Source organism: Danio aesculapii, chromosome 12 (genome assembly GCF_903798145.1).
Source record: "Danio aesculapii chromosome 12, fDanAes4.1, whole genome shotgun sequence".
Classification (NCBI taxonomy): domain Eukaryota; kingdom Metazoa; phylum Chordata; class Actinopteri; order Cypriniformes; family Danionidae; genus Danio; species Danio aesculapii.
Window position 1 is genome coordinate 25,325,862 of NC_079446.1, and position 25,913 is coordinate 25,351,774.

The 25,913-nt window shown below is 35.9% G+C and overlaps 1 protein-coding gene across 1 annotated transcript in view; it reads right to left on the reverse strand.

Annotated features, from left to right (window-relative positions):
* rhbdf1b (rhomboid 5 homolog 1b (Drosophila)) overlaps positions 1-25,913 on the reverse strand; it is an 80,256-nt gene that overhangs the window by 41,818 nt on the left and 12,525 nt on the right. Inside the window, exons 2-3 of the mRNA XM_056469820.1 lie at positions 2,618-2,753; positions 2,353-2,495 (exon numbers count right to left, since the gene is read on the reverse strand). Of these exons, the coding sequence (XP_056325795.1) occupies positions 2,353-2,495; positions 2,618-2,725 (251 nt within the window). The 5' untranslated portion in view covers positions 2,726-2,753. The remainder of the gene's footprint in view (positions 1-2,352; positions 2,496-2,617; positions 2,754-25,913) is intronic.

The window sequence follows — 25,913 nt, forward strand, 5'->3', positions numbered from 1 at the left end:
TTTATTGTACCACAAAATTTATAATTTTGCATTTTCTCTTTATGTGTATGCGTGTGATATTGATATTGTGATAAATGTCTTAAATTTAATACTTAATGGTCTTAAAAAGGTCTTTAAAAGTCTTAAATTTGACATTATGATATCTCCAGAAACCCTGCTGTTATTCCATGACACGGGGATAAGTTAATACTGTTTATAAAGTTACCAAAGGGTTTTATAAAACGCATAATGGTAAGAAGACTTACAAGCTAATTTTTGTGACATTTTATTTATTTTGTTTGTGTGTGTGTTTGTGTGTGTGTTTGTGTTTGTGTGTGCGTGTGTGTGCGTGTGTGTGTGTGTATACAAATATATAAATATATATCTTTAGGGGTGAGTGAATTGTGTTGTGGATCTTGTCTGATTCAGCAATTATGGATAATTCCACCAATACCACCAGCTAAAAAAGTAATTTGTACTCCGAGTAGTTTTTATGAAGATGAATTTGTACTTTACCTTAAGTACTTTTTAACACCAGTACTTTTACTTGCAATTGGGTATAATCTCAGCAATGTAACAGTACTTGTAATTGAGTACAAATTTTTAGCACTCTATACACCACTGCTACTGCTACACCACCTGCCTGATAAATTGAAATATCGTTATGTCTTTTCCTACTTTTGCTCTTCATCAATAGCTATGTTTCCATCCAAAAATGCTAATTAACTTTATGCGCAAAACTGTAATAAGCTTAAAAGATGTGCGAATAAAGCAGCGTTTCCATCCAATAAGTCACAGCGATCAAAATCGTCACTTCCAGATTAACTGGCACTAAATATCCAAAGTAAAACCGCAATTTGGTGCTTTAGGAGAAGCTGTCAATCTTTTCTTTCTTTAATAAATGACTTGTGCCTCAGAAGACAAATGTCGACATGCAATGAACGCGTGGTGGTGTTTGAAGGAGTGAGCATGGAGCACAGACGCTCTTGAAAGTTCCGGAGGTAATTAATGATATAATAACACTAATACTGAAATGGTTAAGGCATTTTAGAATGACCAAAACAACATTTCAGATGTTTTACAATGTGCTCAGCCTGCTGGTTTGTCCATTCACACACATTTTTATCATCACATGATCTCTTATAACAAAATCACATGACTTTTTTAATGTGCATACTGGAATTTTTTTGGCATATACAAAATGCACATAAAATAGGTGGATGGAAACATAGCTACTGTAACACAGCTTTGGCATAATCTGCATTGTATAAAGCACTACAGAAATAGAGGTGACCTGACTTGGCCTGACTTAAATGATAACAAAATTATTAATTTTAAGTTAAAGTAAAAGCTCATTCTAAATTTCCTCAATTACTCACTCAAGTGGTTCTAAATTGTATGATATGATTTCTTCTATTGAACACAAAAAAGACATTGTGTAGATTATTGAAAAAAGCAACCTTGACATCAATAGTATAGGAACAAAAAATTACTATGGAAGTCAATGGCTATTTTTTCCAACATCCTTCAGTATAACATTTTGTGTTCAACAGGAAAAAAAAAACTCAAACAGGTTTGAAACAAGTGAAAGACGAGTAAAATGATGACAAAACATTTTCTTTTTTGGGGTGAACTATCTCTTTATAACTGTAGAACCCAACTTTTTGCTTCAAAGACCTGTCAAACTCAGCTGTTGTTGTTGATTTTACACAAGCTCCGTGAATCTTTCTCTTAACTCAATAAGCGTATCTTTTTACTGTGAATGATAACAAGAATCATGTGCTTAATACTTTTGTGGAAACCACAACACTTTTGTTCAGGAGTCTATGACTATGACAAATAGAAAGTTCAAATGAACAGAAATAGTCTCAACGAAAAACGTTTCAATAAGTGAAGTTTTACAAACTAAAATTCGAGAAGAGCATGTGATATGATTGATCGCAGCTGGTCTCCCATCTGTAATCATTAGTAAGCCAATGGGATTAATCCAAACTCACTATAAATAGCCTGTCTAGTATTACTCCCTTATCCCTTATGTTGTTTGAAGAATCCCCCATCCACCCCATCTCCCCCTTTTCCTCCTTCACCAGAGGGAACTACCTGATCTCGTACCCCCTGATCGAGAACTACCTGATCTCGCACCCTGTCTCGTACCCCCTCATCGACCCTGGGCTCAATTATCTCAGAGCTCAGGATTCTCTCCCGGGACAGCATGCCAAACCTGCTAATATTATCAAGCAATATCTAAGTGCGATCTCTTGAAAGTATGTGTCACACTGTAAATAATTTCTGCTGCATTAGATCAATTCTATTCAATTCTGACCCCAAACTTTTAAATAGCAATACTGTACATGCACACTTGAGTTATCTTACCTCTTGATAGTCTGTGAAATGGAGGGTTTGCGCAGGACCGAGGGTCTGCGGCAGCCATTGATGTCGACTGGTGGGCATCTGAGCTGAATATTTTCAGTGGGCACACTGGCACTCCGCAGATACAAACTATTACGCATGGCAGGCTGTGTGTAGAACAGTAACATATTTGAATTCTTCTTTATTCAATGCGAAAAAGTAAGCATTTTAAAGTAAAAAAAAAGCCTATTTGGTTTTGAGCAAAATCCTAACACCAAATAATATCCACCTGAAGAAAGTGATTGTGTTCCTCCACAGTGGGAATGTCCAGTCTGAGCCAGGGCGGTTTCTTCCTCTGTAGGCTGTCGTTCCTGCTCTCATCCTCAGCATTGGACATGTCTGCCACCCCTCCCCTTACCAGCCAGCTGTAAGATCAAGCAGGGGCAAATAAGCACAAATGAACAGATATGGGTGAACAATACACCCACACACACAAAACAGCAATGCCTTACATAAGACCACCATATCCGCCACCATAATCCGTATTTCCATCTGGTTGTTGTGACATGATGGTCCAGTGCAGAGTTCAGTCACAGTTAAATGACAGACGCTTTTGTGCTCTTGGAACTCATAGGCCCTTTTTGCCATTAAATGACCAACTATGATTGCATATATAAGCAGTAATACAGTAATTCAGGATTTTCGTGTGGTGAGACACGTATATAGGAATGTCAAAACAAGGGTTTCCTCCAATGATCATCATTTATTTACATAGAATATAAAGTTTTAGACCAAGCATTATTGTAGTAAGATAATTTGTAGAAAAACAGTGCCTGCTACATTGCTTGTTCAGCAGCTTCCATAAGAAAGAAAATACTTATTATTGCCTAATATATTGTGTCTGTATTTTGGATAAAACAGCAAAAAATGCTAGATTCAACTATTGAGATCTACACAATGGAAAAAAATCACTTTTGTTGTCAACTTAAAGGATATATTCCTGTGGAGGAAATGGGTTGAATATATTTTAGTTAGAAGACCTGACTTTGCTGCTATAAACCAATAGAAGATGTTGATCTGACAGATAAATATATGTTAATGTATATACATGTATATGGTTATACATATTCATATTGTATTGTGTGGCAGCCCCATGTGTATAATGAAGATGGTCAGATGAGATTATTCTGGAAGGAATTATATTATGACATGCGTTCTCAGCCTGGATGTAAATAGTGCTTTAATTTTTATTTATTTAAATTTTTTATGTATTTATTTATTTATTTATTTATTATCTTTTTTCTCTTTATGCTGTTTTACATTTTAAGGTGCGGTCACACTTGACTTTTCCTTCCATAGACTTCCATTCATACGCACGCGAATGCGTCAGACCGGAAACGCGGGGTCATGCGTCAAGTTTCGCATGTTGCTGCGGTGCAAAGTTCAAGCTTGGTGAACTCTAACCTGCGAAATCGCATCACTTGACTGCGTGAGACCAATGGAGGATCAAAACAGGACCTCTCTGGACAGAAATTGAAAACATGGAGCAATCGCTGGCTTTTTTTAATGTCTAATCATCTTGTTTAATCTCGCCCCTTTACGCAGTGCCGCACGACAGAATTTTGCACACACAAAGCCCGGTGTGACCGCAGCTTTACTGTGAGGTTAGTACACCTGACAATAATGTACTTCAATGTTATACCACTTAAGGTCACATTTTGAGATTCAAATGTACCTTGAAATCCTGTATGATTGTACTCAATTGAGTGTTCATAATCCACATAAAATAAAAAAGAAACAGCAAAAATTCGTACTTAATTTTATCTTTTAATATTATTTTTTTAAAGGGTTAGTTCACCCAAAAATTAATAATATGTTATAATTTACTCGCTCTTTACTTGTTTCTTCTGTTGAACATAAAATATATTTAAGAGAAAGCTGGAAACCTATATGAACTGACTTCTATTGTTTTGCTACTGTGAAAGTCAATGGTTACAGGTTTCAGATTTCTTCTAAATATCTTAATTTGTGTTCAGCAGAAGAAAGAAAATCATGAAGGTTTTGAAACGCTTTCATTTTTGGAATTACTATTTCCAATTTGGGGTGAACTATCATTTACTCGCCCTTATTTGAAGATCAGAAAAAGAAGAAGGAAACTCAAATATGTTTCAAACAAGTGAAAGATGGGTAAATGATGGCAGAATTATCTTTTTGGGTGAACTATTCCTTATGTTTTTTTTATCTAATTATTCATTTCTGAATGAAAATGTATTGATATTTTGTTCATGTCACTGAAAATAAAAACTCACTGAAAATAAATTTATGATGGCCTATTAGTGTGATATAGTTTCTTAAAAAATGAACTGTGACCAACTGTGTGCCCCAATGTCCCCAGCAGAGGATGCAAAGTCACCTATTATTTCACTGTTTGTTTATTTAAAGTAGTATGCTGTGCTAAAGAAATTGCCTTTGCTCATTCCTTATTAAACATCCCACCATTGTTCAAAGTCTGCCTTCCTGTGCATTTATTAATTTATAGTTCACAAAAAAATTGACCTTTCATCACAATTTCCTCACACTATAATGTACTTTTATGAATTTCTTCTTGTGTTAAACACAAAACAAGACATTTAAAACATGTTTGGGAAAAAGCAGCCATTGTAGTAAGTAAAATAGGAACAAAATATGCTATGTATGTCACTGGCTGCTGCTTTACAACATTCTTCAATATATATTTAGTTCTGTTCAACAGAAAACCCAAACCATCAGAAGATCAGAAAATAAAGATTTTTTCTTCTTCAAATTTCCATTTTTAATTTTAAAAAGACATGGAATATGATCAGGACAGCGATCATAAAGACAAAAACAATTTGAGGTCACTTTGGGTAACAAACATTACAGTTCAACTCTATAAAGGCACTTAACTCCATGATGTTGGAGTATTGGAAATCAATGTTGATGATGAAAACATTTTACAAAGCTGCTATCTTTAAACAGAAAAACAAATAAACCAAAAAGAAAAAAAGGTTTTATATCAGCACAGCTTCATAACAATACAGTTTTGCACTAAAAAATAGATAAAAAAATGTTTTAAGCCCACAAACAATTGCGACCACTCCACCACAAAACCTTATGTTGATCTGATGTTGCAACAGCAATAGCCAACAAATACAGTGAATCCGGAAAGTATTCATAGCACTTCACTTTTTCCACATTTTTTATGTTACAACCTTATTCCAAAATGGATTAAATTCATTTTTTCCACAATACTCCAAAATGACAATGTGAAAAAAGATTTTTTGAAATTGTTGCTAATTTATTAAAAATAAAAAACCTGAAAAATCACATGTACATAAGTATTGTCAGGCTTTGCTCAATACTTTGTTGATGCACAAACGGCCAGCTCTAGTAAGAGTCCTGGTGGTTCCAAACATCTTCCACTTACAGATGATGGAGGCCACTGTACTCATTGGAACTTTCAAAGCAATCCTGTCTCTGAGGTATACAGACAATTCCTTTGTCTTTATGCTTGGTTTGTGCTTTGACATGCACTGCCAACCCTGGGACCTTATATAGACAGGTATATGCCCTTTCAAATCATGTCCAATCAACTGAATTTGCCACAGGTGAACTCTAATTAAGCTGCTGAAACATCTCAAGAATGATCAGTGGAAACAGAATGTACCTGAGCTCAATTTAGAGCTTCACGGCAAAGGCTGTGAATACTTATGTACATGTGATTTTTCAGGTTTTTTTATTTTTAATAAATTTGCAACAATTTAACAAAATCTTTTTTTCGCATTGTCATTATTGGGTATTGTGTGTAGAATGTTGAGGAAATAAATTAATTTAATCCGTTTTGAAATAAGGCTGTTACATTAAAAAATGAAAAAAAGTGAAGCACTATGAATACTTTCCGGATGCACTGTACATTGTATGAGTCTAAATTACGAATTTTTATTATATTTTAGGATCTTCTTAAAAGATGACATTTTCTAAATGACCTTTTATTAATATATCAAAACCTTCATTCATTCATTCATTCATTCATTCATTCTCTTTTTGGCTTAGTCCCTTTAGTAATCTGGGGTCGCCACAGCGGACTGAACCGCCAACTTATCCAGCACATTTTTTTACACAGCGGATGCCCTTCCAGCCGCAACCCATCACTGGGAAACATCCACACACACTCATTCACGCTCATACATTATGGACAATTTAGCCTACCCAATTCACCTGTACGGCATGTCCTTGGCCTGTGGGGGAAACCGGAGCACCTAAAGGAAACCCACACGAACGCAGGGAGAACATGCAAACTCCCCACAGAAATGCCAACTGACCCAGCCAAGGCTCGAACCAGCGACCTTCTTGCTGTGAGGCGACAGAACTACCTACTGCACCACTGCGTCACCATATCAAAACCTTATTTTTGGTTATTAATATGCATTAGTAAGAACTTAATATGGAAATCTTTATATAAAAATATAAAGAAAAAAACACAAAGATGACTCAAGTAGTGAATTTCATCATCAAGATCTCGCAAGCATTTGAAAAATGTCTGCAAAATCTTTCAGTGTGTACGTATGTGCTCTGTTATAAGTGAAAATATAACTTTTCAATGTGACAGACGATCACAAAACAAATCAAAGCCTCTTTCTGCTCACTTTTCAATGCTCTTTTCTGCATATCTGAGGCTGAATTCCACAGAGACTGTCATATCATTACTGAACCCATTGAAATTACTTCCTCTAAGTACCAAAAGATTGTGAAGCCTCAGCCAAAAAGCGTTATTTGACACCTTTGGTTGAAGAGCCGCTCTCGGTCACTACAGACAGTTCTGATCATGAAGCATAGTAGAAACAGAGAATAAATAGTACTTTTTATTTTTTTACAGAAAGTTAAACATAATCCTTCAAATAACACCCTGTGGGAAAAAGAACCGACCACATCCTACTGCAGACCACATTTTAGTCCAAATAAACACATTGAAATGTGGTTGTAGAAATGTCAGGTTTGGGCAAATGTTAGCAGTGACCCTAAAGTATTTTCCTTATACATTAATTTCAGCATTTCCCAGAACTATTTGAACTTTTGACTTTATTATGATGTGTATTTAGAGGACAACATGTGTGAGAATTGGCAAAAGATCAGTTTAGGTATACCTATAGCTATAGCTCTTAATTCATACAGTTTCTATGATATCTTCTCTGCTTTCGACAAGAAATGGTAGCTTTTCCTCTCAAAATAATACCACAGTGCCTGACTGTAAACCACTACAGAAACAGAGCTTCAGAGCAACCAACAACTTTCCAGAAATCCACTTGAATCCAGTAACATTATTGCTAACTACCATATAAAGACTTTTAGTTCTTAGCTGTTAGCAACAAGCTAACGGCAATAAGAAACCTTTTGACCACTAGCATAAATCTGACCTGATACTCATCTGATAACAAAATATTAATCAGTATGTTTAGCGGACACAAACCTGGAACAAAAAAAAAAAAAACAACAACAACGATGTAATATATGGATTAATACGGTTACATTTTCAAGGTTTTTTTTTTTTTTGCCTCCTTTAATGACTCCTACACACAGATGTGACTGTTGGCCCTACTGAAAAAAAAAACAGCTTAAACCAGCCTAGGCTGGTTGGCTGGTTGACCAGCCTGGTTTTAGAGGAGTTTTGACCATTTCCAGGCTGGTTTCCAGCCATTTCCAGCCTGGTCTTGGCTGGTCAGGCTAGAAAATTTCAGCAGGGGATGCTCTGGCTGTGCTCCTTTCTTATCCACTACATGAAAATCGAGGGGTTTAAATTTATCGTCAAGAATCTAAAACAATTGAGGTTTTTAAACCAAAAATACACTCTTCTGTCAGTAATTCACTCCTTCATTGAGGCTTGGTCAAACCGTTCAATCAAGAAACCACTACATGTAAACGTTTATACATCAAAAGCTTTCCTTTGCTTACACAAAATGTTATAAGGAGCCCACATGAGTACTGTTATGTTTGTAAAGTTTATTGTTACAGCAAAATACTTCATTTAAAGAGACTTCCAGAGCATGTATAACATCAAAAGCAAAATCACAACTGGGACCCCAATATTCTTAGCAATTTCACTAAAAATGTAGTTCAGCAGCAAACCTGCTGATTTTCAGTGAATTACACATTCCACCTTAACCAGACACAAATGAAATGAAACACAAAAATATACTGTCAAATGAGGATAAAAAAAACAGTGTACACAATTGCTTAAGGCAATCTGTTCTGTGTCTAGCTGGTTACAGTATACGCTGTTGTACAGTACTGTCATACTTTATGAATAATAAATGACTGTAAATATGAGAACATAACTTTAAATAATAATATATTCTACCCATTACTTAAAAGGGATAGTTCACCCCAATATGAAAAAATATCCATCATTTACTCCCTCACACTGTTCATCTTCACAACACAAATGAAGAATATTTTTTAATCAAATGAATAAATCGTTTTCCTTTATTGAAAGCATATTCACCTAAAATTCATATATGAACGTAAGAGTGAGTAAATGACAATCTTCACTTTGGGATCAACTAAAGCTTCAAATCAAATAATAATAAATCAAATGATGGTATATATATATATATATAGGAAATTTATCCATGTAGTACAGTTTCTACAGAGTGTAAAACATGTCGTCTAGTATTATAAGTGTAAAAAGCCATCCATACAACCACCTGATATTGCACCTTGGCCATTATACAGCAAAAAATCAAGCATGACCAAGCAGTCTTGTAAAAATTAACATTTAGCTAATCATTGCTCAAGGCAGGAGCTGGTATTGGAGAACATTGGTGGGGTTTGAAATATTTTATTTGCATGTCTAATATTTGGGCAACGCAGTGGTGTGGTTGTGCTGTCGCCTCACAGCAAGAAGTTTACTGGTTCGAGCCTCGGCTGGGTCAGTTGGCGTTTCTGTGTGGAGTTTGTATGTTCTCCTTGCGTTTGCGTGGGTTTCTTCCGGATGCTCCCGTTTCTCCCACAGTCCAAAGACATGCGGTACGGGTGAATTGGGTAGGCTAAATTGTCCACAGTGTACAGTATGTATGTGTGCGAATGAGTGTGTATGGGTTTCCCAGTGATGGGTTGTGGCTGGAAGGGCATCCGGTGCGTAAAACATATGCTGGATAAGTTGGCGGTTCATTCCGATGTGGTGACCCCAGATTAATAAAGGGACTAAACCGAAAAGAAAATGAATGAATGTCTAATATTTGTCTAATATTTGACTGGCACAATTGTTAATGACTCTCCATGTGTAGTTTACAATTGTATACATCACAAAAATACCCTCAATCACTGCTTTACAGAAGAAGAGCAACTCTTAAAAATATATTTCACCCAAAGAAATGTTTTTAAGTTACCTTAAACATGTTTTAATATGTTTATCAGGTTTCAACTACATTTTTTAAGTAATGCAAAACGTAATGTTTTTAGTCAGTTTGATTTATATACGCTGAGTTGACTAGAAAAGTTCATTTTATTCAACTAAAACCATTTTTTACAGTGAACCTACAAAATCCTCCCCATTTACTCTCACTCTAATGGTTTAACTTTTATAAATTCCTTTCTTCTGTTGAACACAAAACATAATACTCTGAAGAATTTTAGAAAAAAGCAACCACTTCACTTAGATTCATAGTAAAAATAATAACGGAAGTCAATGGCCATTCTTTTGCCCCAACATTCTTCAGCAAATCTTCCTTTGTGTTCAACAGAAGAAAGAAACACAAACAGGTTTAGAACAAGTGAATGATGAGTAAATGATGACAATTTTGAGGTGAAATATATAAAAACAACATTAAACAAACACTAAAACCAAATGCCCTTATTTACATTAGATTGCATTTATTCAAAATTTAAAGCCAAATTGAAACATTCTGACTTTAGTTTTATAAAACACCTGAAAAACCTTAAATGACATATCCTTGCTTAAAATACAGTGCTTATATACTTTAACATGCATTACATGGAGGCAAAGATGAAAAAAATGTCTTCTAAACTATACAAAAAAGGGTCCGTTTCCTCTGAAGTGCATTCAAAACAATTCAATATTTACAATTCTCCACCATTATTTTGCATTTTATAATAAACAAGCTGGGCGCCACGGTGGCGCAGTTGGTACTGTTTCTCCGGGTGCTCCGGTTTCCCCCACAGTCCAAAGACATGCACTATAGGTTAACTGAATGAGCTAAATTGGCTGTAGTGTATGTGTGTGAATGCAAGGGTGTATGGGTGTTTCCCAGTGTTGGATTGCAGCTGGATAGGGCATCCGCTGCTTTTAAAATGTCCTCAAAAACATATATATATTTTTAAGCTACAATTTGAAGCCCTTTAGTATAAATAAAGAGAAACACTGTAGCTGGCCCTTCTTTATTGCTTATGGATAATGAGTCATGCATGTATTAAGCTACTTTACCCAACATATCTAAAATATGAACACATATTATAGACATACATACTGATTAAAAACACAACAAAATCATGGTTATAAAGATGAACTTATGATGCACTTGCACAATTAAGTAACTTTAAAGAAAATAGCTTTAAGATTGTATTGACTGAACTTGCAATAAACTAGTTTTAAAGTATTTTTCCCCTAATGTGATCTGTGCTAGATGGGACATGGGGGTTGTTTCGACTCTGGCCAGATGTTTCAGTGGGATACTGAGCTGGATTTCTTGGACAGAACTGGAAGGCAGATGTCCATATTTTGTCGTCTGGTGATGAATGAGCTCATTTGGAGAGCACTTCCTTCCTGAGAAGAGATGCTTTTTTTTCTTTGCTTTCTGTCTCACAAACAATTCAATCAAATATGTGATCCAGAATCAACAGTGTGGCTTTCATTTATATCCAGCTTGGAAGATGTTATCTGTAACTGTCACAGGTATGTTTTAAATTTAAATTTTAATAGTGCAAGAAATGCTAAAAAAAACTGTCTAGTCCAGGGGTGGGCAAACTCGGTCCTGGAGGGCCGATGTCCTGCACAGTTTAGCTCCAACTCTAATCAAACACACCTGCTTTTAGATTTCTTGTGATCTTGAAGAAACTGATTAGCTTGTTCAGTTGTGTTTGATTAGAGTTGGAGCTAAACTGTGCAGGACACCGGCCCTCCAGGACCGAGTTTGCCCACCCCTGGTCTAGTCAAATCCAACAGAATAAGAGTAACACTAAACACTATGCACCAATGTATCGGACAAATTTTTGATTGCTTCAGCATATTAACAATAATTTAAAAAACATTAAAAAAAAATTTAATTACACAGATGCAATGGGTTGCACGTCTTTTAAATAATATTTTTTTCTCAGAGTAAAAACATTTAATGTTGGCAAAACAAAAATGACATCTGTAAACAATATCATATACCTAAATTTAATGTGTACAAAATGTCTGATGTGCATGGGAAAAGTAACTTTTGTGCACCAAGCTCAAACACTGGCACAAAACATTTTCAGTTTGGGCTAAATACTTCTACAAAAAAATAAACAAATAAATAAAAAGAACTAAAAATGACTGCACTTTATAGTCGATTGTAAAATTCACAATTTATTTATAGCAACATCGCTGGATTTATTAGTTTATTAATTAAATATTTTCTGTTATATGTCAAATAAATGTTATTGTTGTTAAAAGAAACATTGAACAGCAGAAAGCAACAAAGAAAATCTACTTCAGTTTTATTGACAAATATATAAATATATATAAATATTATTAATGAATTTATTTTTTTACTCTTATCTTAACTGTAAACGTTGGACAGTTAAATGTTAAATGGATCCAATAAAAATTCATTTAACACTGGAACTACCAGAATTATAAAATTACTAGAATGGTCATTATGCCAAATATATAATCTTTTTGGTAATACAGGCTTTAAATGCGTACAACTTATAGACCGGCCACAATGTAATGTAATGTAATTTGTGCATTTATACAGCGCGTTTATCGTGTATGGCCATACACCCAAAGTGCTTTACAATCATGAGGGGGGGGGTGTCTTACAATAGTGCACATACCTCATTTTGTCCGGCAAGCAGGAAAGGAAGGTTTTTCACCGCACTGAATTTGTTGTTTTCAAAGGCATGTCTGATGTAAAGTTGTGTTTTCGCTATTAGAAAGTTACAGGATGTTTTTGTAAGCAGGAAGCTGCTAGGCAACAGATGCGCACATATTTAAAGGCACAGTAAAAGTAGCAGACACTAAAAGTGTTGTGGTTCATTGGACCATTATGGCCAATCAAGGTAGAAGTACTCAAAGCACTTGTGTTTGTGAACACATGAAATACTTGTGTTTTGTAATTTAAATAAATTAACATTGTTAGAAAGAAATTTACACACAATTAGGAAACGCCAGGGTATCATAGTTATATGGGTTTTATTTTAAGTTTTATAGTTATTAAATCATAAATGGCCAAAATGAAAAAAATAGCTAGTACCATTTAGTCCTATATGCTATTGACTAATATCACTGTTGGAATTGGCCGAATGTTTTCTGTTAAAATCTGTATTAGTTTTCGTGAAAATAAATCCTATCGATGTAACCTACTAAACACAAAACTGACATAAAATCTAAGCATACTATAAAATTTACAAAAACAAAAAATTTGGATCGATTTTTAATCATATCATGATTCCAACAACTTATTTGAATTGGATGCTCTATCATTTAATATTTCAATCAATTTATGTAAAATAAAATATCAAAATATGGGGAACATATTGCAGTAAATTCTATTATAGTCATTTTAGGCTGTGAAATAAAAATGGAAGAAATTGTAAGATGTTTTTAGAAAAGCAGTATTATAACATACTATACTCGGCCATTTGTGACCGATTTATGGGGCATGCACATTTTCCTTTTTTAAAAAGTTGCCTAATAACACTGGTCTTGTTTGAAACACTAGCTCAACTCAGTGAAATTCATTCCATGAGCAACAATAAACACAATAGTTCCTCTCAGAAAAGAAGGATGACAAAGACATACAGAAGCCACAGGAATCTGATCTGGCTTTTTCATCCCATTTGACGTCAATACAAACCTTCACAAAACAGACACATTCATTCAGCTCTAATGACTGAAACCCTGCTGTGATGTTTACCCGGATTAATGCTCCAGATTAATATTTCAAAGAGAGAAAAGCTAAATAATTCAGACTAGACAGTCTTTTTTTCATAAATTAACCACAGAAGTAAAGAAACGTCCAAGTGAGTGGTCACCGAATGATTGTTTTACAGTTTTAATGGGACATTTGGCATCAGTGAACTGCTGATGCTGAAAAACTTGCATGCACCTTTAGGAACCGAAAGCACAGGCATGAATCTATCATATCTGGGCACACTGCCTGGCAGAGAGAGAGCGCTGCACATTCTGGGAAATGCTGCACATACCACTGGACTGCTAGAGCTGTTCTGCGCTACTTCATAGCATTTATTTTGGTTGGCCAGTGAGGTTAAAACTGGACAGAATCCACTATAATGACTCAGTTGACCTCAATGTGCACAATGGGTCAGCCCGTTCTTACATTTAACCTTGCTTTTGAGATGTTTTCATCCACTCCTCGGGTGATTGTGGGTCTTAATTTGGCCCCAACTTTCTTTGCGTTTCAGAAAATTTAATGATTTTTGATGACAAACCTTATTTTGACAAACATTTTGAGAAAAAAAGTTTTCAAAATCTCAAAACACTGAGTAAACTATGCTTTTGTTATGTTTGTGGCTATTTTTGCTCCACTAACTTCCATTAAAACGACATTTTTATTGCAAAGCCAGGACAGCATGTAATCAGACATTCTTGATTGTTGGTGTTTTTTCTTGTTGGGAAAAGATGCTATTTGAAAAATTACAAATTTGACCTCTTAGGATAGTAAATTTTAACAGTACACAAGGCTTAAGGTTGCATACGTTTTAAGTCTGATCAGCAGGACTTGTATGGTCAGTTAGTTTCAATATTATATGCTTGATATGCTTCAAAAGTAAAAAAAAATTATGGTTAATTTTAGTATATGACTCTTAGGGCCCTATCATACACCCAACACAAGGCGCAAGATATGTTTGGCGCAATTATTGCTATTTTCAGACCAGCACAACCCTAATTTTCATGTTTTGCGGCACGTTGTTTAAATGGAAAATCCATTTGTGCCACTTTGTGGACTCATGAGTGTGCTGGTCTAAAAAGGAGGTTTGTTAAGGCGCATTGTTGGCACTTTGCTATTTTGAAGAACTGAAATAGACTGTGCCATTGACCGCTTACACATTGCTTAATACACACAGGATGTACAGCAATACACAAATATCTTTACATAAAAAAATAATAAAATGATTAAAATGTTACAAAAAAATATTTTCTACATAAATATAAAAACCACTACTTCCATGCCTTCTTCACCTCAGGGGGCTTTTTTCAGTTTATTCATGACAATTTGCATTTGTATAGTTATTTTTATTAGCAGTATCATTATTTATATGCATATTTATATTCGTTTTAATAGAGACAAGTTTAATTTGTCCACCTGTTGGGTTTTGGAGACGCATGCATCACCATATGGGGCATAAGAATAGTACATGTGTTTGGATATAACTACTATTGATCATTTATTCGTTTGCTGGTAATTAGAACTGAATTTAGAAATAGTTTTGAAACAAATCTTTGCATTAAACAAATGAAATTAAATATGTAGGCTAATGGATGTCTTCAGCGGAGTGCGTACAACACTGTTTGCTTATCCACGAAAGTAAAGAAGTAAAGAGTAAAAGTAAAGAGAAAGAGAAAGTAAAGTGGCCAAACAGAGGAGGCTCGTTCTTTATCCTCGTGCTGCAGATGGTCTGTTTAACTGTTTTCTCGCTAGTGAAGAATTCAGTTTCTCCACTTACGAAGTCTGTCATGTAAATAGCAAATGTGCCATAGCGTGACGCAACTGACTCTTAAAAATGGGTGAGAGATGAGACTGATTGGTTTAAGGCACGTTGTGCTCAAAACACACCCATAACTCATTAAGAGAATAAGCACAACCCTGTTAGGAGATGCGCCAGTGAGCAAAGTGTATTTTTCCATCCTTAAAATAGCAAAAGTGAATTCTGACAAGCCCTTGCTTTTGCGCTTTAGACTTTGGGCCTAGATCATTAAACAGAGCCCATAGTCTGTGACTAATATTACAGTCCCTGATAAAGTAAAGGAATGCAGTCTTTAACAAGCAAATACAGGTACAGAAATATATATATATATATATATATATATATATATATATATATATATATATATATATATATATATATATATATATATATATATATATATATATATAAAATTAAATTAATTTTAAAAAGTACATATTGAATTAATCATCAATCATCAAGTCTGTTTCAAAAAGGGCCTATGATACAAATATTAAAGATTTGTTAAGTAGTTAAGTAGTTAAGATCCATTAATTTATGCATTAATTTAAAAACTACAGATTTGTTACAAAATTTATTAATTCTTTATTCATTGTTGATTAGTCATTATTAGACATTTTTGTTCATTATTAGTTCATGATTTTTTAGTTCTATTGAATATTTACTAATAATGCTTTTTACTACTTTTCCAGGTTAACTAATCTAACAAAGAAAGGTTATTACAAAGAGTTTTTTCTAAGAGAGAATTTTTCTAAGATACCTTAGTATATTATTTTTTGTTTTTATGAATTAAAAAGAAGTTTGTTATTTTATTCATTTTTTATAGATGCAGATAAATCATTTAATTATATGGATATATAATTGCACGTATGAACAGAATTTTAATGCATCTTGCCATTCAATTTTAGGTAGGCAAGATTTTAAAAATACTTTTATTTAGGAAGAAATGCATTCATTTGGTCAAAGGTGACAGTAAATACATGCGTAACATTAATGAATGAAATTTTGCCTTTCAAATAAATCATGCTACTAAAATTGAAAAAAAAAGCACCTTTAAAAAATGTTCAAAGGATTAAGGCAGTTCTGAAGGCAAAAGAGGGTCCAACCCAGTACTAGTAAGGTGTACCTAATAAAGTGGCCGGTGAGTATGTAAGATATGTAATTTTTTACTAATGTAATTTTCGTCAATACGATAGCATAAAATATTTACACATTTAATATGAAGCACAAATGTTATAAACAATAATATTCCTTGAGCATCAAATTACATTTTAAAAAACATTACAAGACTTACACTGGTTTTAGATTGTATTATTGATTGAAAACAGAATTCATGGGGATAAAATTAACAAAACATTTTTAAAAAAGAGTTAAATATTGTCTAAGATATATATTTAAAATTATTTTACAGTTTAATCAACTTTAACCAGCAATAAGCCAGCCAAAAACTACTCCACACTTTCTTTAGGCTGAACTCTGAACACATACAGCACTTTAAAGTCAGTAAAGTAGCAAACGCTCCATTAAAACTCAATGACTGTGCTTCAGTTTAAAAACATCAGAGTAAGTATCCCTGGACTTCAGCGTGCTGACAGAATGGCACTGCTGGTGCATGCTGGGAGAAACAGAGGTGCTAGACGGTCCTACAAGGGACTTCACATCCATCTTTCAACCTGCCAACAAACATCTTTCTGTCTCCGCCTCCGAAAGAGGACTTTCTGCAGCACATGCCTAAACAACATGTGATCCTCATTTAAATACTTTCCAGGGTGACGGTCGCCTGGAGCACTTCCCACTAGAGAGGGCTCGGTGTGTGGGCCGTTCTCTATTGATTTGGGCAGTTAAAAAACTCCTGGCTTGATGGAAATGTCTAAGCCGTGCTAATAAAGTGGCTCTGTGTCATTAATTAAGAGGGACATGTTGGCTCCACACCTTCCATAACATCACTAAAGAGAAGAAAACGGCAATATTTCAGACACAAAAGCAATTTACTTCTGGAAAATCCCTTCAATTATGCATTAGCTCCCTAGTGAATCAGTCCTTAAAACTGCCAAAAGAAGCTGTTTGAGAATAATACGATAAAAACAGACTAACCTTTACCACAGTTGCTGGTCTGGCAGACTTTTTTACACTTATTATGCTGTGACAGCTTGATTATTGTTGAAAATGGAGGGAGCTTTTGATATTCACTGAAGAACCATCACACAGATGCTTTAAGTTTTTCCTCCAAAAGGGACATAAGGCACAAACTTAGCAGACTATGAGGTAAAGCAGACCAACATTCAAAGCCATAAATGTGTAGACTTGGCTCTCACATGAATGGCACACAACAAAAACCTGTTGCTGGCGCCGTTTGTGTGGAACTGCCAGGAAACAGCAGTCAAAAAGCCATAAGAGAATCTGTGGAAGCCCAAACCTGTTCCTGATTTACATAAATTGTAAACTGCATGGATTTTATTTTTTATTATAATTAATGTAATTCTTTTTTTTATTTAATACATTTTGTATTATATTTATTTACTTTAGTTTTTATTTAAATTTTTTATTATAATGATAACATAAAGATACAGTGTTTAAAAAAATAACATCAGTCCTAACAAGTACATGTTCCCTTTACAACCTTAAGAGTTTGTTTTTTTAAGAGGGGAGTGCTTTCAGCCTTACAAAACCTCTTCCATTCCTTCCATAATGAAGAGGCAAAAAAGAAGGCAGATTTGCAGAGTATAAAAAATAAATTTGTCAGAAGATCAAGTGCTATAACTGCAAGTGTAAAAGGATAAAAGACTGCAATTATAAACCTCAGTGATAAACAGCAGCCTATGCCCTTTCCTTCTTTGATACAGTGATGACCACCCATACACAATGTACAATGAGTGTGTAAAGTCGTGCTTATGACAAAATGTAAAGCACCATAATCACATTTTTAGCAAAGATAATCTTCCATGTACAGTAGTCAACATTTGAAGTGGAATTGAAAATTAAACTGGTGCTAAAGTAAAGCCTGTGAAACACCTTTTGACTACTTCAATTCACTTTTCAATGAAATTTTTAGTTTAAAAAGAGTTATTTGAGATAATAAAAATTATTGAAACAATTTACAGCCATTTAGATAAACAGTATACAGATATAAAACTAAATATGGTTGAAAAACAGAAGAGTGTCCATCAGAAAAATGCCAAGTGTATGAATACATTATGCAAGACTGGTATTGTCTGTTGTAAATCCACACTGTACGATTTCAGTAAACTACTGAAGTCACTCAGAATGTTTAAACAAAGTTTTTAGGTGCGTTCGACTTCATGCAGCGCTGCGCAGATGGATCGAAATCTGTCTTAAAGAGGTGCATGTTGGTTAGAAATTTTGTCTGGCTTGACGCTGCGCAGATGCCGTGTGATGATCACAGGCGGCATCTAAGTACCGCGACAGCGCTCCGAGGATAGACGATTGATTTAGCCGGTGCAGCATCTGAAGAATGACTGCAGGAGCTGCGATGATGACAACGATATTTCACGATTGGCTAGACTCACCGCATGACAACAACCATGTGTGTTCTGCGTTTATTATTGGACATCTCACAAACTTCCAAACAAACAATTAACTTTTTATGCCATCTCTATCTTGTATACGTCATGCCTTTTAAAAGACTACACATATTTTACTGCAGTAGGCCAAACCATCTCTTTTGTTATATTATTTGTTTATGAATGCTAGGTTGTGTGCATGGGTTTATTTTCGACCATTTCCATACAGACCCTTTACTGTATACAGCTCCATATACGATTTAAAGGGCACCTATGGTGAAAAATCTAATTTTCAACCTGTTTAGACAGACATTTGTGCAGGTATAATGTATAGACTGTCATATTGGGATAATATAAACACCCAGTCCTTTTTTTTCAATTTAACAACATAAAAACGGTGGACCAATTGGAGCGGTTTTCAGAGCGACCGCAACTTTACGTAGGAGTGCGGTCCCCCCGCCCACCGAAATGATTGACAGCTGCGTATTAACATGTCCCGGTAGTCACGTGTATTATCATATAAACAAGACAGGAATGTGTACAAAGCAACCGGGAATAAAAGGTCTGTTCAGTTCGCTAAGATCATCAATGATCATCAAAAGTGATCAAGAGTAAATTTTACAAGTTTAAAATGTTTTAAAGGGCACCTAGGTTAGCCCTTTTTTCAGATTTAATATAAGTGTTTTGCGTCTCCAGAATGTGTCTGTAAAGTTTCAGCTCAAAACACCCATCAGATTTTTTATTATACCTTTTATTAAATTCCTATTTATACATTTTTGCACTGGGTGGCGGTTTTGGTGTACTGCTCCTTTAAGGCTAGTCCTCCCCGCCCACTGTTTCTACGTGCCTTTCTGTGTGCCTTAATCTCCTCCCTCAGCTGCGTCAGACAATAGACAGACTTAAAGGAAGCAGATTTCACGTAGCATTTGTAAGAAATACTACAGTAAGAACTTTACCAATGAGTATTTATTGTGCAGTTGCATCGCAGAGTCACACAAAGTTCACGCGCGCACACACACACACAGATACACACGCACACACACAACTTTGAATTACAGCGATTTACTTCAGCTTTACTTCATCAGCACAGCCGCGTGTCAGAACAATTATAAAGGAAGACGCTTCAATCCCGGTTTGTGGACGTTAAATCAGGTTTATATTGTACATTAACATAACAGATATTCATACAGCAGTGGAGATTAACCTGTATCCTGTCACATATGCGTGCAAAAAGAGTGCAAAGCTAAACGCACGTGCTGTCTGTCTGTGTGCGTGTGTGTCTGCGCTGTGTGTGTGTGTCTGCGCTGTGTATGTGTGTATCTGTGTGTGTGCGCGTGAACTTTGTAACGACAATGTGTGTGACTCATTGTTGCAACTCCACAACAAATCAAATAATCAAATCAAATACTCATTGGTAAAGTTCTTACTGTAGTATTTCTCACAAACGCTATGTGAGATCTGCTTCCTTTAAGTCTGTCTGTTGTCTGATGCAGCCGAGGGAGGAGATTAAGGCACGCAGAAAGGCACGTAGAAACGCTGGGCAGGGAGGACTAGCCTCATGGCTCGTTTCCACTGACTGGTACGGTACGGTACGGTTCGGTTTGGTACAGGTCACCTTTATCAGGCTTGCGTTTCCACTAACAAGGGTACCCTTTTGGTAGGCGTGGTGTATGACAGAAAGTTTCAGTCGACGTCATTCTCGCTGGAGGAAATGTCTACAATAAAGCTGTATGGGTCGTTCACATATCATATGAAAAGCACTTCTCACAAAACAGATGCTTCATACACATAAATACTTGTGTAGAAATGTTTATTACTAACCTTTCAATGAACATGAGTTGATTATAACTGCAGATCAAAGACAGTGCGAAACAGCCTACTGTAACGTCTGTAATTATATTAAATAACTAAATAAATGAACATATATAAACACATACAGCCCCTTACAGTCTCCGATATGTTACCAACTACAGAAGAACTACATAAAGTATACATTTCGCCCGTATTTAATGTGCTCCTTTTTTCTCGGCTTCTCCTTTGTTTCTTCACGCTTCACTCCCGCGTTTGTCAGTGTCTGACAGGATCGGGTTTCAAAAGCACGTCAATAATCAAGCGCAGGTTATTATCATCAGCTCAAGAAGTTTGTTATTTCAGATATAATGTTAGACGCGCGGCGAGCGCTAGCAAGAAAGCGAAACCGCTCGCTCCTCAGACTGGCTCGTAAAAAACTACGGGGCACAGGGTAAATCTGCTCTTCTTCTTGGATTTGTGGCTGTCCATCAAGATGACGACAAGGTTTGTTTGAGCCCAGATCGACCATGGCTCGTTATTATATGTATTTATAATTTCGCTAAAATCTCTCGCTGTGTTTTTCAAACATGGCGGGTTTTTTGTTTTCATTCTGGCTTGTTGCGCAAGCAAAAGACGTATCTCTGTAAACCAATAGCGTTCAGCTGCACGTGTGGCTCCGCCTTTTGGTACCCTTTCTCATGTTTGGTACCCTTTCGAAAGGGTGCCGAAAAAGTGGTACGGTACGATTCGGTTCGGTACGCTTTTTGACAGTGGAAACGGCCATAAAAGCGTACCAAACCAAACCGAACCATACTGTACCACTCAGTGGAAACGGGCCATTAAAGGCGCAGTACAACATAACCGCCACCCAGTGCAAAAAGGTATAAAAGAGAAAATTATAAAAGGTATAATAAAAAACCTGATAGTTTTTTTTGAGCTGAAACTTTACAGACACATTCTGGAGATATAAAAGACTCCAATTTAATCTGAAAAAAGGGGTAACCTAGGTGCCCTTTAAATGATATATTTTTAGTGAATAACCAAATATCAACTCAAATAAGTTTTACAGACTTGTAATATAATAGTCATCATTGATCGTGCCACCCCATAATGTTTTCTTAACAAATTAAGATAAATAATTATTCTTTAAAATAGTTCTAAAATAATTTAGACATTTATAAAATAGTTTTATCCTGTCAAGCCGTTTAAAAAAAATTTAAAGAAATTTAAACGCAACATTATTTATATCTAATTGTTTCTGTGTAGCTCACTTATTTTGGGAATGTCAATATTTTTGTATTAATGTGATTGGATTAATAAATAAATAAATAAATAAATCGTTGCTCTCGCCATGTGATTTGGCATCTTGCAGCAAAATACAAGCCCGAGGTGTCCGACCTGACAGCCTCGTTTGCAGCTCCGTCCCCGCCTGTGCTCAGCTAATCTCGTTGATTGCCGCTCCCGGCTGCATCCGTGGTTCAAGTCGAATGTACCTTTTGGTTCCTTTTGAAATAGGGTTGTCAAAAGTATCGAGTTTGGTACTGAAATATTAAAAACGTCCATTTCCCACTAACATTTGAGCGCTGTTGAGCAAATACTTGGTGTGCACTCCCACTATGCTATCCGGACCATGCCCAGGCACATTTTCCAGTTCGTTTGACAAGTGTGAGTGCTCTGAATCGAGCCCAGGAGCGGTTCAGTTGGCCAGTCCTGGCCCAGTTGAAAGAGGTGTGCCAGATCGCGATTCAGTTGGGCTTTGGCGCGGTACGCTTGTAGTGTGAGTGCAAAGCACGCCTAAGCCCGAAACAACGCGACATCACTTTTAAGGGGATGTTTCATGTGGATTTATTAATCATTCTTACTTTTCAATGAACCCAAACTGTCGTAGTTTATTAAAGATGCAAACCCCTAACTGCACATCAGCTGCACCTTCAACAAACGTTCTAATACGTGCAGCACAATAACTTTCATGATAATTTGTGAGCGTCAAAAGTTGTGGATCTGTTCCACAAAATAATTGACTGTGTCACTGCATCCCAAATGACTAAAATGATATAACAATGTCCAGTGTTAAACTGAACAGTTGCATTATCGATGATATAAGCCTGCTCAGGTTCGAAAGGCAAAATTCATTATTATACAAATATGCAGACATTGCTTTTTTATCATATACGCCAAAAATACAAGTCAATAAGAATCAGTTAACAACATTCTTCAGAATATCTCCTTTTGCACTTTGGAGAATGTTAGTGTGTGTGTGTAATATGAACTGCATTTATAATATATTTTCTGCCCCATATAAAATGATAAAGAAATGTCAAGTGTAATATAACTTAAAAGTAACCTGTCTGGCCCCCATTAGCTGACTCCTGTCTGCCAAAAGCTTGACTTCGGGATTCAATTCAAAGAACGCCATCTATGTTCACATTTCAGTTTTCTCCAGTGAGTCCAACACACCCAATTAATAGACCACTGAGTGGCTTCTCTCCTTTAAACTGCACAATCCTAACTTCCATCAACATGCAGAAACTTGTAACACAAACAGGCTAAGCCTTGCACAAGCATTCGGCCGCAGAACATGAATTGTGCTCACATAAAACCATTTCTTCTTTTTTTGTCTTCTATTCAAAAGAAAGAACAAGAATGATCATGTCTGCAGATGGGCAAATGGTGCATTAGGGGCTATTAGAGAGCAGCAGGGTGGTTTGTCGCCTTTGTCTGAGAAGGGGCTGCTTTCACAATAGTGCTTATTATGAGGCATCTCCACACTGTGAATTTGACATGAACACTTCCTCTGTTGGATCACGCTGTATGAAAATAAAAAGTTAATTGTACGCAGATGGTGCACAGGCTTGAAAAGAAAATAGACAATAAAATGAACATTTCAAACGTCTGACATCCAAGATCAAATATTGGCACACAAGGTCTCGAATCAAACGAATGCCAAAACCTTCCCCTCAAAGGATTTCAGGCACTACAAGAGAAGAAAGACGTGATTATTTCTGGAGGGATTGGCAGAAATTCTTCCTTCAACTAACAGAAAAGTCTTACAGTCATGAAGCAGCAGGCTGTGAAAAGCTTTGGACTCCATTTATTAGACCACAACCTACTAAAGCTGCTATGTCCATGGGTAAGGGAGTTAAAAAGGCTGTGTGATGAAGTGTGTTATTGCAATCACATGTTTTTGGATATTTACAGCTAGTAAACTGCACATTTATATGATTTGCCTATGAATAAGCAGCCATTAAAAGAGTGGTTAACACAACAATTTCAAATCTGTTATTAATTACTTACTCTCATATTCTCCCAAAGACTATAGTTCATCTTTAGAACACAAGTTTAGATATTTTAGATAAAACCTGAAAGCTTCCTCATCCTCCTTAGACAGCAACAGTCTGAGACATTCAAAGTCCAGAAAAGGAACCAAAAACATACCATGCGACTTCAGTGGTTCAATTATGAACATACTTCAAGAAGACTCCAAGAACACTTTTGTGTGGGGAAAAAACGGCTAATATAATTTTTTTGTTTTGTTTCGCCTCATGTCAGGTCAGTCAAGGTTGTGCTTTTACCATGGGCAGTAGGGCTGCGCAATTTGGGGAAATATCTAATTGCAATCTGTTTAACAGATATCGCGATGATGAATTTTGATTTGATTTAATTTTGTAGTCAAGCTTCAGCTCAATATTCTGTAAGGTAGCTTCTTACTGCTAAAATGCAGTGAGTGATAGTTAAAAAAAAAAAACTTAAAAGATATTAACTAACTCCAACATTTATTCAAATTTGTTTTTAAATATTCAGAAATTAAACACTCATTTTTTTCTCTAGAGCAAACAGTAGTGAGTTATGGCGTTAGTTATCTCCTGGTGCCTTCGTGATGTTTTTTCATAGGATGTAATTCACAGCTGCAAACAACTCTAAAATTGTACTTTGCTGTTGCTTGCTACTATAGTAAATCGGCAATAGTACAATAGTAATTTATAGTAAAAAGGTTTTGAACCATACTAAAGTGTATTAGCGTATTTTTTTACAACTATCTTTAAAGAAGACCACTGCCTATCGTAGTATAGTGGTTAACGGATGCCAGCTGGCAAGTGCGAACCGAAAGCATCGCTCCCGTAGCCTCCTTGCAGGAATCCCGTAGGCTCCCATGCAGGAATCGCCGGTTCGATCCCTGTTTGGAACGAGTGGGTGGGTGAAGGACTAGTTGGAATACCATAAACGTGAATACCTTGGATTTTACTTCAGTCATCGGTGGTGTAATGTAACATGCCTTATGTGTAAAAACTACAGTAATTGAGTAATTTGTTTATATCACTGTTGTTGTATTACTACATTAATGAGTTGGTCAGTTGTGAACATTTGACAATTTTGCAACACAGTGCTTTCCCACACTTTAACCAGCAGAGTTCCCCATCGAGTTCTGATTTAGAAAGCTTAGAGTAACAAACCTTTTTCCAATATAATTGAAATGAGCACTTCACTGGTTCAGAAAACTTAATTTCACCATCACTACAAACAGACAGTCCAAACAAGGCAGTGTAGGAAAAATCAGTAATCCAAGAGCAGTGGTCAGCAAAACAGGCACAATGGTCAGAACAGAAAGGCAGTACAAAACAAAGAGAAAACACTTGGTAATGCAGCAGATACTGGCAATAGTTCGCACTGAATGTTGGCCAGGTTAATATGGCCACCAAACAGGAAGTAACCAACGAAGAACAGGCAGTCAGAATTCCGGCAAAGGCTCCACTCTGCTGGCTGGATGAGTGGTTACTAGTCCTGTTTGTTAAAAGTTTATTGAAGCAAGTCAAAATGGTTTGCTAAGAGCGAGAACTGAACCTTAACATAAAAAAGAACTTTCCAGGTATAACAAAAAAGTATACTGTAATTTATAATCGCGGAAAAACTAAATATCAATACCAATATCATGCAGTCCTAATAAATATGGCAATGTTTGATCTTGGCTGCATAGATTTTCTACGTTGATGCTTTTGATTACTGGTGGAGAGATTTGCTACTGCCAGTATATTCACAGAAATGCTGCGATACTCTACACTACTGCTGCCAACCTATTATTCATGTAATCACGTAGCAGATTAATACATACTCTAGGTGGAGGAGAGATCCAAAGTTGCAACGCACATTGCTAATGCAAACAACACCAAAGCTACAGTCACACTAGAATTTGGGGATGTGAAATTCTGACATATGGCACTGCAAAAAGGGACAGGATAAAACAAGATCAGATTTAACATTGATGAAGCGAATGATTGCTCTATATTTTTCAAATTTCTGCACAGAGAAGTCACATTTTGCTTGACCAAGCTTGAATTAAGGAACACG